Raw genomic sequence first — 15,872 nt, 5'->3', positions numbered from 1 at the left:
GTGAAAGGGTTGTGGTGGCATGTGTGTGGTGGGAGTGCCCTCGGTGGCAGACCTGGGGTGCCCTGGGTGAGGGCAGTTTTGGGGTGTCCTAGATAGGAGGGGTCTTTGGGTGCCCTTGATGGGCTTTTGGGGTGTCCTGGGCAGGGATGGGGGTCCCAGATAAGGCTTCTCAGGATGTCCCAAGTAGGGTCTTGGGGTGCCCCTTACGGGGATCCTCAGGATGTCCCGAATGGGGGGTCTCGAGGTGCCCCGCATAGGGGGACCTTCGGATGCCCAAGCTAGGAGGGATCTTGGGTGCCGCAGTGGGACGGGGAGAACAGGTCCCAGCCCCCCCGCCTCCAGGAGCTCCTCTGTGGGGCGGAACGGGAGGCGGAGTGGGGCGGGGACCCGTACCCCCTCCTCCTCCAATTAGCAGCAATTAGCGGCCATAAAGGGGCTGCGGGTGGTACGGGTGGGAGTGTTAGCAGCAGTCGGGGGTGCTGCCATGGCTGCGGGGGACCAGTACGTGCAGGTGAGCGGGCCCGGAGGGGTCCCACCACAGGGTGCTGCAGAGGGAGCTGTAAGGGCGGGGGGGGCTGCCCACGGGTCTGGGGTGCTTGATGCAGGCCTGGAGGATTTTGTGCCTCCCCTGGGCACTCAGCACCCCGGGTGGCTGCAGGTGCTGTGGTCTGCGTGTCCCCCTGGGGCACCTCCCCACTGGTGTCTTGCTTGGTAGCACCTTGTGGGGTGCTGGGTGTCTGGTGCTGCATCAGTCGTGGCTTTGGCCGTGGGGTGCCTGCCCTGGGTGTGTGTTGCTGTGGCTGCTGCGCTCCAGCTAGGCTGCTCGTCGGGGTTGCTGACATGCAGGGACCCATGGCCTGGCAAGCATAGCACCTTGCAGGGGTGCTGGTCACAGGTGGGAAGAAGGGTTTGGTGCTGCCTGGGCACCTATTTGTCCTGCTTCTTGCCCAACTGCCCTGGCTGCTTTCATCCCCTGGATCCTGGCTCACATCTTCCACCTTAGTCCAGCTCTGCCCATTGAGGATGTTTCTGCTGTGAGCAGACAGCAGGACAGGCTCTTGCTTCTCACTTTTGCTGCTGTGTATCAAAAATGATCACTACAGCTGTAAAGCAGACCCTAAACGTGGTCCTTTCTCCCTGGAGGTACAACATTAGCCTGCAGGGCTGGAGGGTACTGATGTTTCTGCAGAGGTCAGAGGTGCAGCCATCATTGCAGCTTGACTGAGGTACCAACCTGGGCAAAGCAAGGAGGGTTTCTGTGCTTAAGACATCGTGGGTTGCCTTGTCCCAAATAGCCGGCGGGCTGGGACCGAACCTTGCAGCTTTCGCAGCTTGTGCCGGCCTGATGCTCCCTCGGCGGAGAGCCGCGGGGCGAGCCGGGTGCACTCAGCAGGATGCTCTTTTGTCCCGCTGCGGTTTCAGACTGGAAGCTGTTAGTGCCTTGCCGGGAAGCTGGACATCGTGCGATTTTTGCTCCCCCCAGCGGCTACTGCTCATAAAAGATAATAGCTTCCAGTTGCCTCTCCTCTGCTGAGCGGCCCCTACAACCCGATCCCCTTCCTGTCGTCTTTATTTCAGCTGTGGAGTCAGACATTCAGGCTTCTGATGACTCCTTGGATGTGAACCCAAAGTTCAGCCCCTTCCTTCCCCCTCCCCAGACTTCCAGCCTCTTCAGTGCTTGTTTGATCGACTTTAACGATGCGTTAACGCATGCTTTGCACACTGCAGACCTGGAAACATTTGCTGCAAGCCGAGTTCCCTGGATTTAGAAAATCTGAGAAACCAGGATGGTTTTTCAAGCCCTGGTTTACAGCAAGAGGATGGCCCTAGCCCACTGGGGTGGGATCATGATGTGTTAGAGCCTGATTGCTGCTCTGCAATAGCTCCCAGAGTTTGTGGAAACAGATACAGCTCCCACCTCAGTCTAAAGCTGCAACCATTAGATTTTCCCCACCACTACTGTTTAAACTTGCAGTATAGCCTCATCTCCACCTGCTCAGAGCAGCAGGAGGTACTGACCTCCGGGTAGCAGCCCCTGTTCCCAGCAGTCTGGCAGAAGCTGCTGAGATGGTGTCTGACAGCTTGGCGCAGGATAGGGCTGCAGGCACCTGTGCTTGGGAACAGAGGCAGCAGGAACCACAGTTCCCCAGCCCAGGAGCACAGGTTGCCTCCCACGCTGAGGGCTGGAAAGGTGCTGGCCTTCCTGGGGTGGGCAGCAGAGCCAAGAAGAAGTGAGGATCCAACAAAGGTGCCTTCCTGTACATCTGGAGAGCAGCTGGGCAGGACCCCTGCCTGCAGGAGCCAAGAGGCTGTGGGACACCTAGCAGGGTGCTGGGTCCCATGACTCACCCTGCTATGGTGATGCTGAGCACTGTGCTAAGTGAGAACCATGGGGAGGGCTGTGATGCTTGGTTTGGAGGCTGGTGGCCAGATGCTTTCCCTGTGTCCTGGCTGCAGCTCTCTGCAGGGGTTCCCTCCCTTCCGTGTCCCTGCAGGGTGCCCGGGTGTGGATCCCTGACTGTGTTGAAGTCTGGAGGGTGGCAGAAATAACCAGAGACTACAAGGAAGGAGACACTGTTCTCCATCTCTGCCTGGAAGATGGCTCGGTAAGGCTGGAGCTATGCAGCCCAGCAGAGCAGATCCCTCCTGTGCTTGCCATGTGATCGGGCATCCTCAGATGGAAAATAGTTTACTTCTGCACCCCCAGAGTGCCCCAGCCTGGGCTCCTCCAGAGAGGCTAAAACATTGCCTGGATGTGTCCCGCCTAGTGTCTGAGCAAGAGCTCAGACGACCGTGGCTGTGTCCAGCTCACCATGCCCTTTGTCCCCTGACTGCCCAGTGAGCTGGTCCTCACTGCCAACTCCTGCCTGACTTCCCAAAAGGCCTCCAGCTCAGCTAGCTGTGCTGACTGGGTTGTGATTCCTGGTGACTAACAGCCCAAGCATGGCCTGCATGGCCTCCTTCCTGTGCTGCTCTCCACAGACCCATCCTGCCTTTGCAGGGCTGGCTGACCCCGTTCAGCACTTGCCTTGCACCATCTCCATACCCGCAGGCACTGGCCTACCCCATCGAGTTCCAGCTGCCACCTCTCTGCAACCCTGACTGCCTCTCAGACGCTGATGACCTGGTGGCCCTGAGCTACCTGCATGAGCCGGCTGTGCTGCACTCACTCCGCCGGCGCTTCCTGGAGGCCAACGCCATCTACACCTACTGTGGTAAGCCCTGTGCACCCCGTCCTGCTCCCCCATCCCATGCCCTGTTCCTCCTGCCCTTTGGACAACCCTCTTTCTCCAGGTATCATCCTTGTTGCTATCAACCCCTACAAGCCATTGCCCATCTATGAGGAGGAGGTGATATATGCCTACAGTGGCCATGAAATGGGGGACATGGATCCCCATATCTTTGCTTTGGCGGAGGAGGCATACAAGCAGATGGTGAGGTGAGCATCACATGGGAGCATCCCTGGGGTTGCAGTGGGGAAGGGTTGAAGCCCCCTCTGGATCATGGTGTATCTGTGGAGAGGGGTCCCATTGGGTCACGGGCTGTCCCCAGCTCATGTCCCTCTCCGGCAGGTTTGGGAAGAACCAGTCCCTCATCATCAGTGGTGAATCAGGTGCAGGGAAGACTGTGTCAGCCAAGTATGCCATGAGATACTTCACAACTGTTGGGGGCTGCCTAGGTGACTCCAGCATGGAGGAGAAGGTGCTGGCCTCCAGCCCTGTGATGGAGGTGGGTCTCCAGGCTCTGCATGGGGATAGCTGGGGTGTCCCTGCAGGCTCTCCCTGTGCTCCTCATGGCCTATATCCCTGATGTCATGCTATGCCTGTCCCCACCCTGTAGAATGGGTGGCAGTGACTGAACTTCTCCAGAGCACCTGGAGATCTGGAGCCAGCTAAAACCTCCTGCTCTCCTTCCCCACCAGGCCTTTGGGAATGCAAGAACAACCAGGAATGACAACAGTAGCCGCTTTGGGAAGTACATAAAGATTGGCTTCAGCCAAGCATGTGTCACAGGGGCCACCATCAAAACCTACCTGCTGGAGAAGTCCCGTGTCACCTTCCAGGTGGGTCTCTGGGGTGGCATAGGGACAGGGCTGAGTGGGAGCCCCAATCCTCAGAGTAGGAGCGTGTTCCTCCTGCGCATCCCCTGAGGAAGCAACCCCAGCACTGCTGAATCAAGCTGGGAGAGGGGTAGGTGTCCCTTGTCCCCATATCTGGGGCTGCAGCACTGCTACAGTGGAACAGGGTGGCCCAAAGTGACCTGGCTTCTCAGTGATTTTTATTTTTCTTGCTCATCCACAGGCGAAAGCAGAGAGGAACTACCACATCTTCTACCAGCTTTGTGCCTCGGCCACCCTGCCAGAGCTCCAGGGCCTGGGTCTCCGTGAGTGTCCCCACATCCCTGCCACAAGCCCCATGGCACAGCTTGCTGCCAGGCCTGTCCCATGCTGGGCAGTGCCAGGCTGTCCTGCCTTCCCCAGCTGCTGCTTGGGTGCTGGAGGAGGCTCTGCTGCTGCTGGGCACCCTGGGGTGGGATAAGGGTGGCTGGGAGCCCCATGGGGCAGGTTGTGCTGGTTCACAGCCTGACACATCTCACCCACAGATGGGGCAGAGTCCTTCCATTACACCTGCCAGGGCCAGTGCACCGCTCCCCAGAGCACCACCGATGCAGCTGACTTGGATAGCACACGGCACGCCTTCTCGCTCCTGGGTACTGTCCTGTCTGGGCACGGGTGGGGGTGGGTAGGGTTGGTCCCCAGGGCTGGTTATCCCACTGCTCTCACCCCGGTGCTGGTGCCAGATGTCCCAGTACTGGGGGGCCTGGCTATCTACTGGCCATTCCTATCGCTCCAGTTTGTGCGATGCAAGGGCTCAGACCAGCATGGGGTGGAGGGAGCCTGGGGAGTCCCTCATGCCTATGTTGTATCCACAGGTGTTCCTGAGGCTGACCAGCTGGAGCTGTTCAACATCCTGGCTGCTATCCTGCACCTGGGCAACATCGTGGTCAGAGGGAGGGACCGCCGTGGGGATGGCTGCTTTGTGGAGGTGAGGGAGAGCTTGCTGCCTGCACCCTGCATCCCAAACTGGCCTCTGAACTGTGCTGGCTGCAGGAGCCATATCTCAGACAGGGTCTGCCTCTTTGCAGCCTGCTGATGAGGCCCTAGGGCTGTTCTGCGCACTGCTGGGCATTGAGGCATCACAGGTGATGCACTGGCTCTGCCACCGCAAGCTGGTCACTGCTGGTGAGACCTACCTGAAGCCCCTCTCCAGGCAGCAGGCACTCAACTCCCGGGATGCCCTGGCCAAGCATATGTACGGGCAGGTCTTCAGGTGGATGGTGAGCAGGGTCAACTGTGCCCTGCGGTCACTGGAGGGGCACCATACCTCCATTGGCATCCTGGACATTTATGGGTAAGAGCAGTTCCCTTCTCCTGGGCTGCCTGGAAGAGCATGGTCCTGCTCCTGCATCAGCTGTGACTGCAGGTCTGCAGCCACCAACTGCTCCAACTGGGACATGGGGCAGTACCTGTCCCTGCAGTGGGGCCAGCTGGGTGCCTTTGCCTGGAGCCTGTGGCTGGCTGGGGTGGCTCTGCCTGGCAGTTGCCTCAGGCAGGTCTCTGCTGCCCGCAGGTTTGAGATGTTTGAGCTCAACAGCTTTGAGCAGTTCTGTATCAACTATGCCAATGAGAAGCTGCAGCAGCTCTTCAACCTGGTGGGTGTCACCCAGATGTGTTGTCTTGCTGGGAGATAGCAAGGGTGGGCCCTGCACATCCCCTGCTGTGCTGTCACTTTTGGTGCTCTCTGCCTTGAGTGTGGCTGGTGCTTCAGTCCCTGCAAACATCGGGCTCTGGGAGGCTGCTGTAGCTGTGTACGGTCCCCTCCTTTTCCCCAAAGTGCTCCTGTTCCAGGAGAAGAGTGGCTTAGGTGTCTTATGGAAACCAAGCCACTGCCTGCAACCTGCCTTGTGGCTCGTGACTTTTGTCCCCTCCTGGCTCAGTCCTGCTCTGCTCTCCCTGCCCTCCAGCATGTTTTCAAGCTGGAGCAGGAGGAGTATGTGACTGAGGAGATCCCTTGGGTCTTCGTTGACTTTTGTGACAACCAGCCATGCATTGAACTCATTGAGGGCCGGCTTGGCATCTTGGACCTGCTGAATGAGGAGTGCAAGGTAGGCAAAGAGTGTTTGGAGTGGGCTGCCATGGCCACCCAGAGGCCCCCACTGCCCTTTCTGACGCATTTGCCTTTCAGATGCCCCAAGGTAGTGATGGGAGCTGGGCCCAGAAACTTTACCAGATCCATCTTGGCAGCTCACACTTCCAGAAGCCCAAGAGGCCCACGGATGCTTTCGTTGTCTGCCACTTTGCTGGCAAGGTAGGGGAAGCTGTGGCAGTGCAGCCCCGGGTGAGGAGTCCTTGGCAGTGGCTCTGCACCAAGGGGCACCCAGCCTGCCCTGTCTAGAGCTGGTGGTGGCAGCTCTGGCAAACTCCTGCTGTCATGGGTGGCTGCCTGCACCCTCCCTGGCTGGGAAGTGGATCCTGCTTGCTCTGCTGCTGCTAAGTGGTGGGCTGCAACTCTTTGAGGGTAAAAATATGCAAACTCTGGCTGTGATGGTTCCCATCAGCAGGAGCTAGGCAATGTGGCCACCACCAGCTCTGACTCCCGCAAGGACCTCTTCCAACAGGCTTGGACTGTGTCCAGGCAGAGCCCTGCACCAAACTAGTCTGGGAAGCTGCAGGCTAATGCTGGTACTTGCCTTGTCTCCTGCCAGGTGGAATACCAGTGTGATGGGTTTGTGGAGAAGAACAGGGATGCTGTCCCTGAGGAGCTGGTAGGGCTGCTGCGAGCCAGCAAGGTGAGAGCCACCCTGAGCAGGGGATGTGTAGGGCAGCGCCTGGCCAACTTGTCGTGCCCTGGGAGCCTGGGGCTAGAGGAAGGGCTGATGGGGTAGGAGGTATAAGCTCTGCAGGGTAAATCCCTGTCTGCCTGCTGTCACAGCCCCACGCAGTGCTGGCCACGATCAGGGTGCCCTGAGATGGGGATGCTCCCCACCCTGTTCCCCTGCCTTGGGCTTACCCATTTTGGGGGATGCCATGGCCATGTCCCTGCTGAGAGGGCTGGAGGGTTCTGCTGCTTCCAGGTCTGTAATGTTGTCACTTCTCCCTTCCACCCTGCGTGGCCCTGGCAGAAGGTAAGGGACATCTTGGAGGGCTCTGGAGCACACCTGGGAAGGTGCCCATGGCTTGCACTTAGTTTTTCTTGAGGGAAGGAGCAGGCAGGGGCACGTCTGGGCTGTAGCAGGGCAACGTGCACTGGGTTGGCCTCTGCGGGGCTGTGTTTCCTGGTGGTGATGGCTCTCTGGGTATTGGGTGATGCTCACTGCAAGGTCTGTCTGGCTCTCACAACTCTGCTCTGTGCAGTCTACCCTGCTCACTGAGATCTTCCTGGAGGAAGGAGATGGCCCCGTGTCCCTGCAGTCCCGCAGGTCCAGTGGGCCCAGGATGGCTGGTCGCCCTAGCCGCAGATCGCTGCCCAGTAGCCAAAAAAGCAAGAGGTCCATCTCCAGCCAGGTATGGGGTGTAGGGGGAAAAACATGTGCTGGCCCCAGGATGTTCCTGCTGGCCCTGACCATGCTTGCCTTGTCCTCTGCAGTTCAAAGTTTCCCTGAATAAGCTGATGGAGATGCTGAGCAGCACCACATCGCACTACATTCGCTGCATCAAACCCAATGATGGCAAGCAGCCCTTTGTGTGAGTGCCTGGGCAGGGAGGCTGGAGGAGGTGGGGACACTCTGGGGCACTGCTGTCCCTCTAATCTGTGTCCCACTCGCCCTGGCCCAGCATAGCTTGCAGTGTGCTAAGCTGCTTGGGACCTATTCTAGATCAGCCCCTCTTTTGTCCCAGGTTTGACTCCAGGCGAGCAGTAGAGCAGCTACGAGCCTGCGGGGTCCTGGAGACCATCCGGATCAGTGCCTCAGGCTATCCCTCCAGGTACTCCCCTGCTTCAGCAGCACCCTGGGTGCTCCCTCCCCTTTCCAGCCACAACACTGGTCTGTCCTCCACAGGTGGACATACCAGGAGTTCTTAGAGAGGTACAGGGCTCTGGTGAGCAGAGAGGAGTTGATGGGCACTCAGGAGAAGCAGATCTGCAGCCTTGCCCTTGAGAGACTGCTCCAAGTAAGGGTCCTGCTTGGGGGGATACAGCTGTGAGTATCCCTTGCAGATGCTTCTCCCCATGCATGGATGCCCTGTGAGGTACTGAAATGAGTGAGCTTGGGAGATGGGGAGGAACTCGGCCTCCAGGGAGGTTGGACGGGAAGATCAGTGGTGTGAGGAGCATCACTCCTGGGGGAGCCCAGCTAGGGTATGCTTTGTCCCTGGGACTGACTCTGCCCTTGCACGCAGGACCCCAGCAAGTACCAGTGTGGGAAGAACAAGGTGTTTTTCCGGGCTGGCCAAGTGGCTTACCTGGAGGACCTGCGGTACCGGCGGCTGAGGGCAGCCTGTACCTTGCTGCAGAGGCACCTGCGGGGCTGGCTGGCACGGAGGCGCTTTGGACGGACACGTGCTGCAGCAGTCTGCCTGCAGCGTCATGCCCGGGGCATGCTGGCCCGGAGGTGAGCAGGGGATGGGGCTTGGAGGGAGCTGCAATGAGCTGAGACAGAGCTGAGCCTTGGGGTGAGCTGGTGGCTGTACTAGCTCTGGGCTGGGCTTTGACCTGGGTGTCCCTGTGGTATGGGCTGGACTGCAGGCTTTGCCACCTCCTGCCTAGCTCTCTGCCCTCCCTGCAGGTTCACCAGGATGCTGCGAAGGACCAGGGCTGCTGTGGTGCTGCAGAAGACCCTGAGGATGGTTCTGGCCCGGCGCTCCTACCTACGCATGCACCAGGCTGTCATCACCATCCAAGCCTTTGCCCGGGGCATGTTTGCCCGGCGTCTTTACCAACAGGTAGGAGTCTGGCAGGGCAGTGGGTGTCCCAATCCCACCTGGGGGGCTGTGCTGCTGGTGGTGCCAATGCCCCATCTCTCCCTCCACAGATGGTGAGGCACCAGAAAGCTGTGGTGATCCAGGCTGCTGTCAGGGGCTGGCTGGCCCGGACCCGCTACGCCCACCTGCGTAGGACCGTCATCTACCTACAGTGCTGCTACCGCCGAGTGCAGGCATGCCGGGAGCTGCGGCGGCTGCGTGTTGAGGCACGCTCGGTTGAGCACTACAAGCAGCTGCACAAGGGCATGGAGATCAAGGTGATACAGCTGCAGTGCAGGCTGGATGAGCAGGTGGGTGCTGGCTTCAGCCCTTTCTGGGTCTCAGGATGTGGGGGCAGCTGCTCTTTGTCATCAAAGCTGTGTCTACCCTGGTCTTCAGTCCTCCCCTAGCCCTGGGGCAGGAGCTGGCTCTGCCCAACATGTGTCCCCAGGCAGGAGTCATGCATCTGGGTCTCATTCCTGGGCTTTCAGTGCTCCCTATGGATGTGGGGCTGGTGGCCCTGGGGATGGACTAGGCACCCTCCTGGGTGCTTGGCTGGATGCAGTCTTGTAACAGCATCATGTGCTGGGAACAGTTCCGGCATGGTATGTTCTCCCACCATGCGCCTGCTGGCAGCATCTGCCATCGCAATCTGGGTGAGTGTCTCTGCTCCAGCTGTCACCACTCCTTTCCTGGGGGTGTCTGTGGAGGGGGGAAGAGAGGGCTCCTGTGGTGTGGTCCTGTCTCTGCAAGTTGGGGGAAGCAGCGCTGGAAAATCTTGCTGCTAGGGCTGGTCAGGATGGGGGGTAATGGGCTATAAGGCCATGGCAAAGCTCATGCATGGCTCCATGTGGGATGGGATGGCATGTCATGTCATGGAGAGCTGCTCTCTCAGGCCTGAGCTCTGTTTGAGGTGGTACCAAAGGCTCAGGGCTCCAAACAGATGGGTTGGAAATGGGTTTTCTAGGTTCATTGCAGAAGGGCAGCCTGAATATGCATGGGAGATGTGGGGATATGCCCTTGTTCCTGGCTACCCGCCTGATGTGCTCTCTCTATTGGCCTAAGGCCCAGGAGAAGCAGCGGCTGGTGGAGCAACTTTTGCAGCTGAATGCTGCCCATGCTGAGGAGGTGCAGCGCCTGCAGGCAGAGATGCAGCGGCTGCGGGAGGATGCGGCCCATGACATCCAGGTCCAGCAGCTGCAAGAGCGTCTGGCTGAGCTGGAGAGGCACAGCATGAAAAGCTGCCTGGGCCAGGAGGTTGAGGAGCTCAGGCAGGTCTGTCTGAGGGGATGCTTTTGCTCTGCTGGGGCTCCGCATGGATCTCCAGGGACCTGGCAGCACGCTGGGCTTCCTGCCATGCATGGTCCCTGGAGGGGACCTCTGACAGGCAGGGCTGGCCCTGGGCAGGGCTCTGGCTGTACGTACCCCTCCGCTTTCCTGCAGCACTTGGCAGAGGTGGAAGCCATGAAGGTGCAGCTGGGGGAGGAGAGGGATGCCCTAATCCAGCGCATATCAGAGCAGTCACAGGACCTGGAAGGTAAAAGAGGTCCTCTGATCCCCTTATCCCATTTCCCTGGGTACGGGCTGGTCCCGCAGGCTTGGTGTATTCCTGCGTGTCCCCTCACAGAGGGGTCCTGGCTCTGCCTCTCCCCACTCCCTGCTGTGTCTGTCCCCACAGAGCAGCACCAGCGTGCGGCACGGGAGAGCCAGGGATTGCTGCAGGAGCTGGAGGAGGAGCGGGCACGCTACCAGAGCCTGGTGCAGGAGTACACCCGCCTGGAGCAGGGCTATGAGAACCTGCGGGACGAGGTGGCCTTCCACAGGGTGAGGGGCTGGCAGGGACGCAGGGAGGCTCAGGGCAACCCCTCCCTTGGCTCCTCGTGGGGTGGAGGCAGTGCTGGCTGGTCCAGGGCACCTACGGGAGAAGTGGGCTCAGCAGCTCGTGTGCTGGGGGATCCTCAAGCCTCTTGAGGCTATTGCTGCTCTGCCCCAGCCCATGCACCAGCAGGCACTTGGGGTGCAGGAGAACAACTTTGTCCTTCTTTGCCCTCTCAGCAAAGCACCTTGAGACGGTCCCCTTCATCAGAGAGCTTCTTGGGCTCCGAGAGCAGCTACTTATCCTCCATGTCCACAGCTCCCTCGCGAGATGGCTCCGACCAGCAGGCTGAGGCTAGTGGTGATGCTGGTGGGGTGGGAGTGACAAGTAGACTGTCCCTTCCTCTGGCTGTGGGGACAGCTGTGCCGTGGGGCTCCTGGCTGGGAGCTGGTATCATCAGGGAGGGGTGTCTGTAGGCGTGCTGGTGCCCAGCATTGGCTGCTGTGCCAAACCCTGTCTCTGTACCCAGGGGCTGGAGGAGCGCTGGCAGCCAGTGCCAGAGGGGCTGCACCCACAGCCCAGCAGTGTGGGCCAGGATCCCTTTGAGAAGGCATACCTTCTCCTCCTGGGGCAGCTCAATGCTGCCAATGAGGAGCTAGCCCGGACCCGGGAGGAGCTGCGGAGGACCAAGGCCCCCATGGAGCAGGAGGAGAGGAAACCATTGGACTTCCTCAAGCGCAGGGTGAGCTCCTGCCCCGCGACCATGAGCAGGGCAAGATCCAGGTTGGCAGGGCTGGCCTCACCCTGCTCTCTTCTCCCTGCAGCACATAGCTGAGATGCTGGGGCTGGGCAGGAGCCCAGAGAAGGTGGATGATGACTTGAAGCACGCATATGATGCGGTACAGGTTGCCAATAAGTAAGTGTGATCCAGGGAAATGGTCCCCACTTGAGGCTGGCTTCCCCACAATGGGCTACTGGATCCATGCTGCTGGTGGGGCTTTCCCTGGTGTTTTACCCAGCCATGGCTTGGGTTGCAGCTGCCTGGCTTCTGCGGTGCTGGGCAACTGCAAATCCACTTTGAAGCAGTTACCTCCCAAATAGCTATTAGGCAGCCTGCCCCTTGCTGCCCAGCTGGGTGTGGCGTAGCCCTGGCTCTCCTCCCCTCTTCTCCAGTGCACCCAGCTGCATTTTCCTGGGGGGCTGGAACATCCCACCTTGCTCCGAGCACAGGCACGCCCACTATATGAGTGGGCTCAACAGGAGCCTCCTAAGAGGGCAGGGCTGGTGTAGCCTGTTCGTGGGCTGTACTGTCTGTGCTTTGAGGCTCAGCGCAGCTGGAGGGGAGATACTCTGGTAGTGCAGCTCAGTCTGTGCTGCCTGGGCAGGGGGGAGAGTTCCCAGCTCAGGCTTCAGAGGAGAAATACCTCTTCAGCAGCCTCCCCAAGGGGTGGGGTGTGGCAGCTGAAAGAGGCTGGTGCCTCAGTTTCCCTGGGTGCCTGTGTGTAGGCTGCTGGCAAGTCAGCTGCGAGAGGAGAAGCAGCAGCATGAGGAGGAGGTAGAAGGTCTGCACCTCGATATTTGCTCACTCAAGAAGCTGAGCCAGCAGCAAGCAGCTCTTATCCAGGACCTGCAGCGGCACCAGGAGCAGGAGGGGCTGCAGCACTGTGTCCTGCAGCTCCAGGAGGAGAACCGGGTAAGGGCTGGGGGTAAGGGGGCTGGCTTCCACCGCCTTGCCCTGTGGTGAGCTGCAGCAGCTCCTTAAAGAGCAATGTGGGGGACTCTGCCGCATCCCTGCCAGCTTGCTGGGTGCTGGTGGGGGTGTCCAGCTGAGGGAGGCTGGCTGAGCCTTGCTGGGGCTGTCTCTGCCCAGGAGCTGGCCCAGAAGCTGGAGAAGCAGGAGAGGACCACACTGAAGCTCCAGAAGCAACTGAGAATCTATGTGGAGCAGATCCAAGAGCTCACAGGCAAGTGCCTGCATGGGGCTGGTTAGAGGGTCACCAGCCTGGTTTGAGGCTGGAGCATTGCTCAGCTTCAACACGGGGAGCAGTCCCTCCAAACAGAGATGCTGGGAAGCATCTGCTTGGACCTGATCAGGGTCCTATATCCCAGGACACAGTTGGATGTGACCTGTGTTCCTCTTCCCCAGGGAAGAGAGAGGCTATCGGGCCAGCACAGGAGTTGGCAGCGTCCGCTATGGTCCTTTCCCAGTCCCAGGCCATGCTAGCGTGGAGGATGGAGGATGAAGGGCGCATTATCAAGGCTGTCATCACAGGTAGGGTTTTGGAGACATGTGGACTCCTTGCCCCAGCTTGGTCTCTGCTAGGGTTTCTTGCCAACTTCTGTAAGCTCATCCTTTCAGTGTTGCTGGGGCAGCATCCTGCATGACTCAGGACCAGCTTTCTATAGCTGCCTGGATTCCAACTGTCCTGCTTTCCCCTGCAGACTACAAACCACAGAGAAGCCCTGGGATGCTCCCAGACCTGCCCGCCTACATCCTCTTCCTGTGCTTCCGGCATGCAGATCACTGCTGTGATGAGCTGCGGGCCCGCTCGCTCCTGGATGCAGCCATCAATGCAATCAAAAGGGTCATGAAGGTGCTGGGCTTGGGGCTGTGGGTTGGGCTGAGGAGCAGGAGCTTCACTGGCCAAGGAGGGGTTGGCACTGGGGCAGTAGCCTGGCCTGGAGGGCAGCATGTGCCTGACTCCAGTGTCCAGCCTGAAGCTCTTCTGGGGTGAGGAGTGCTCCTGGGTGCTGCAGGGCTCCTGCAAGAGGGTCTGACAGGTCTGTGCCCCCACAGCCCTCATCAGGCTCTGTATGGCTCACGGAGTTACTGCAGGGCGTGAGGGCTTGCTGCTGTCACCACCAGAGCCCTGCTGACCCCAGTGATCTTCTGTTCCCTCCTACAGAAGCACAGTGATGACTTTGACATGGTGGCACTCTGGCTTGCCAACACCTGCCGGCTCCTGAACTGCCTGCACCAGTACAGCCAGGATAAGGTAGTGCTGGGTTGGGGGGGGTCTGCCAGTTCCCTGGTAAGGGCAGGAGCTTAGTGGGGCAGGGTTTGTCACCACCTGGGGCTGCATCCTCTTTACCCCCAACCCAGGTAGGCAGGGATGTGCTGGGCTGACAGGTCTCCACACTTGCTCGGAGACCCAGCTGTGTCCCCCAGTACTGCTGGCTCTGACCCAGTCTGTGCCCACAGAGCTACTGCCAGGGGAACACGGTACGGCAGAACAAGCATCGCCTGCAGAATGTGGACCCCCAGAGCTCCTGCCGCAGCCTGGGTGCCCTGGCTGTCCAGCTCTATCAGCAGCTCATCCGCACAGCTGAGAAGCACCTCAAACCCATGATTGGTATGGCCTGGGCTTGGGAGGCTTGCAGGGCACTCACAGGATGCTGGTTCAGGGAGGGAGTGCTGAGCTCAGCTGTGTGAACTGCCTGCTGTGTTACAGAGGCTGCACCCAGAGGGGGAAGGTAGGCTCTGAATTGGGGTTCCCCTTCTATAAGGGATCATCTCCTTCTCGAGCATCTTGGCTTGAAGGAGGTGGCTGGAGAGCTAAAGTGGGGTCAGCACCCCAGGAACCTTAGGCTGCATCTATGGGGAGCTCTATTTCCCCCATGAGCTGCTTTACAGCCTCACAGAGCAGGGCCAGCCCCTGGGCTAGCCTGGGCCAGCTATCCTGGAGGTATCACTGGTCTCTGTATCCCAGTTGGGGGATACAGGGACCAAAGGAGCACGTTGGCTGCTTGAGGCACAACACAGGGTCTCTGACTCATTATGATGAGCCTTTTCTACCCTTTAGTTGCTGCAATGCTGGAAAGTGAGCCCATACAGGGCTTGTCATCTTCCTGCCCTCCTGGCCACCACCGGTCCTCGGCAGCCCCTGCCCACACCCTGCCTGAGCTGCTGCAGCAGCTGGGCTCCTTCCGTGCAGTGCTGGACCGCCATGGGCTGGCGCCCAGTGTAGGGCACCAGGCCCTACGCCAGCTCCTCTTTCTCATCAGTGGCACCACCCTCAACTACCTGCTGCTGAGAAAGGACACATGCTCCTGGAGCCGTGGCATTCAGCTCAGGTCAGTCCCTGTGCAGGACAGGTATCTAGGAGAGCTGGGGCACGGCCTGTGCTTCCCCCTGACCTGGTCTCCCCGGCAGGTACAACATCAGCCAGCTGGAACAGTGGCTGCGGGCAGAGGGGCTGCACCAGAGTGGGGCCCGTGAGGTGCTGGAGCCCCTGGTCCAGGCTGCCCAGCTGCTGCAGGTGAAGAAGGTGACAGAGGAGGACGCTGCAGCTCTCTGCAGCCTGTGCACGGTGCTGTCGCCCCAGCAGGTACTGGGGGGTTGGGACTTGCTGCCTGCTGGGCACTGATCCTATCCTGGGGCTCCTTGGCCTCCCTGGGTACACCAGGGATGCACTGGGGTGGGGACCATACCATACTCCAAAATGTCTGTTGTGCCCAGACCTTTCCTTCCCTCTTCATCTTCCCCACCATCTCCTCCAGGTCGTGAAGATACTCCGGGCTTACACCCCAGCTGTTGGGCTGGAGGAGCGCATCAGTCCCAGCTTCATCAGCAGCGTTGAGGTAAGTGGAACTTGGGGCCCAGTGCCGGGGGATGCTGCCCTGCATGTGCTCCCTCACTGGGGCAGCTCTGGATGTGAGCACTGTATCCCCACAGAAGCAGCTGCAGGACCAGTATGGAGGGAGACCCAGCCAGCTCCTGGTGGATACCAGCCACCTCTTCCCTGTGCACCTGCCCTTCGTCGCCTCCCCCCTGCACCTGGATGAGCTCCGCATCCCTGATGCCCTTGACCTGGCCTTCCTTGTCCCCCTCTGAGCCCAGGTCTGGCCCTGCACTGCTGCCAGTGTCCCATCGAGAGTGTCTGAGGGTTGCGGGAGGGCCATGAAGGCTGGGGGTAGAGCACTTGTGTGCTGTTCTTCTGGGAAGTTGTTTGTTTATTGAAACTCAGGTGCCCTGTTTGTGGCACAGCCAGGGCCCATGGCAGTCCTGCCCTGGGAATTTTGGCCACTTTTTAATCCTTTGAAGGCAATAAAAGTCTTTGCAGATAACTTCAGAGTCTGAGGCTGTCGGGGGGGGGG

At 59.7% G+C, this 15,872-nt stretch overlaps 1 protein-coding gene across 1 annotated transcript; it reads left to right on the top strand.

Annotated features, from left to right (window-relative positions):
• Positions 1 to 426: 426 nt before the first annotated feature.
• LOC104637204 (unconventional myosin-Vb) lies at positions 427 to 15,790 on the top strand. Its single transcript, XM_075776278.1, has 36 exons — positions 427 to 511; positions 2,496 to 2,606; positions 3,053 to 3,215; positions 3,295 to 3,439; positions 3,573 to 3,729; positions 3,923 to 4,063; positions 4,302 to 4,383; positions 4,603 to 4,710; positions 4,933 to 5,045; positions 5,146 to 5,411; positions 5,631 to 5,712; positions 6,025 to 6,165; positions 6,246 to 6,368; positions 6,766 to 6,849; positions 7,415 to 7,564; positions 7,647 to 7,744; positions 7,898 to 7,984; positions 8,059 to 8,170; positions 8,399 to 8,610; positions 8,785 to 8,941; positions 9,031 to 9,270; positions 10,025 to 10,234; positions 10,403 to 10,496; positions 10,638 to 10,783; positions 11,015 to 11,149; positions 11,305 to 11,517; positions 11,600 to 11,674; positions 12,646 to 12,739; positions 12,922 to 13,047; positions 13,218 to 13,369; positions 13,682 to 13,771; positions 13,978 to 14,128; positions 14,579 to 14,849; positions 14,929 to 15,103; positions 15,276 to 15,356; positions 15,451 to 15,790. Exons 1-36 carry the CDS (start codon positions 485 to 487, stop codon positions 15,607 to 15,609), a joined length of 4,971 nt encoding a protein of 1,656 aa, XP_075632393.1. The 5' UTR covers positions 427 to 484; the 3' UTR covers positions 15,610 to 15,790.
• Positions 15,791 to 15,872: the final 82 nt, after the last annotated feature.

Source organism: Balearica regulorum, chromosome 26, assembly GCF_011004875.1.
Source record: "Balearica regulorum gibbericeps isolate bBalReg1 chromosome 26, bBalReg1.pri, whole genome shotgun sequence".
NCBI lineage: Eukaryota > Metazoa > Chordata > Aves > Gruiformes > Gruidae > Balearica > Balearica regulorum.
The sequence above is the reverse complement of the archived record's forward strand: the minus strand, read 5'-3'. Positions and strand labels throughout refer to the sequence as shown.